Genomic DNA, 1,243 nt, shown 5'->3' with positions numbered 1-1,243 from the left:
CGAGACACAGCCTGTGCCGTGTAACCTGCCAGTCCATCCTGTGCAGGGACCGCTCTCCTACCACACAGAACAACCCAGCTTCTGCAAGGGCAGGAGAGGACAGCTGGCAGCAGAACAGCTGTGGATCCAGCATCCCAGAGCTCAGCGCTGTCCCTCTTCCCCCTTCCAGACCCAGAGGGTGATGTCTGTAGAAGCAAGGGACTTGTTCCTCCAGCCAGAGCTGAGAGCCGGACTGATGGACTTTCCAACCAAGCAGGGAGATGTGTCGGTGAAAGCACTGAGCACGACTCTCGGCACAAACCAGGGAAGCTTCCCCTGCTAAGCAGGTACGTTAAACACCCAACAGTTGTCTTTCTGTCTCGGGTGAATAATCAGAATACCAGGGATGCAATCGGGACACACAAATGACTGTGTATGCCAAGACCGAGGCCAGCAGTCGCTTTGTTCCAGCTCAGCTGGTGTACACTCACGTTATACAGGCAAAAACTGCCAGCACTCCCCTACCTGCTCAATCTTGCTAATTTCTGGGCCAGGCCTTGGAATAACCTGCCTGCAATTCCAAATCCAGAGGAAAAAAAAAGCCACAAGCACCTTCCTTCCTTCCTGCTAAGACCTGCTGGGAGGATGTCAGTGGACAATTTTCACCCTGACCTGCTCCCTGTAAAGCCCAAAGTCATCAGCACAAGTGAGGCAGCCTCTGCAGAGCCCACCCTGCACTGACATCCCGCAGCTCCCCACACCGCACCCCACATCTCCCTCCAGCTCAGCAGCCACCCTCAGCCTTGTGCTTACACGGTCAGTGCAGGATTTTCTGATTTCCATCTAAAACTCTTCAGTTTACAAAGAAAAGCAGCGCGTTGTTCTGGCTGCAGCAGGACATCCGCAGAGCATCCAGCTGAGGCTGACTTACCACTCTCTTGAACTCCTCCTCAGTGAAGCCCATGTAGTCCTTCACGATGCTGTAATCCTTGTGAATATTGGAGTTAAAGATGAGAGGGTCATCCGTGTTTATAGAATAGTTCGCTTGATCCTTCCTAAATCTGTAAGGAAATGGGGTTGAACCGGTGTGTAAAGCACTGGATGCAGCACTGGTCATGCCCTTCTGAGTGTGAAACACAGTAAAAGTAAAGAGCTTGCAGCTGTCCCTGCAGCTTGTATTCCACACACACAGGGCTCAGCTTGTCACCCCCGCTCTGCGCTGCTCTGCTCCTCCGGTGCAGCAAGGAGCAGGGCATCTCTTACC

The 1,243-nt window shown here is 53.1% G+C and overlaps 1 protein-coding gene across 1 annotated transcript in view; it reads right to left on the bottom strand.

The window, feature by feature from the left end:
• ADA (adenosine deaminase) overlaps positions 1-1,243 on the bottom strand; it is a gene marked incomplete at its 5' end in the record, with an annotated part of 12,800 nt that overhangs the window by 522 nt on the left and 11,035 nt on the right. The window contains one exon of the mRNA XM_010145334.1: positions 911-1,040. Coding sequence (XP_010143636.1) covers positions 911-1,040 — 130 coding nt within the window. The remainder of the gene's footprint in view (positions 1-910; positions 1,041-1,243) is intronic.

Source organism: Buceros rhinoceros, unplaced genomic scaffold (assembly GCF_000710305.1).
Source record: "Buceros rhinoceros silvestris isolate BGI_N320 unplaced genomic scaffold, ASM71030v1 scaffold8531, whole genome shotgun sequence".
In the NCBI taxonomy this organism is placed as follows: Eukaryota; Metazoa; Chordata; class Aves; order Bucerotiformes; family Bucerotidae; genus Buceros; species Buceros rhinoceros.
The sequence above is the reverse complement of the archived record's forward strand: the minus strand, read 5'-3'. Positions and strand labels throughout refer to the sequence as shown.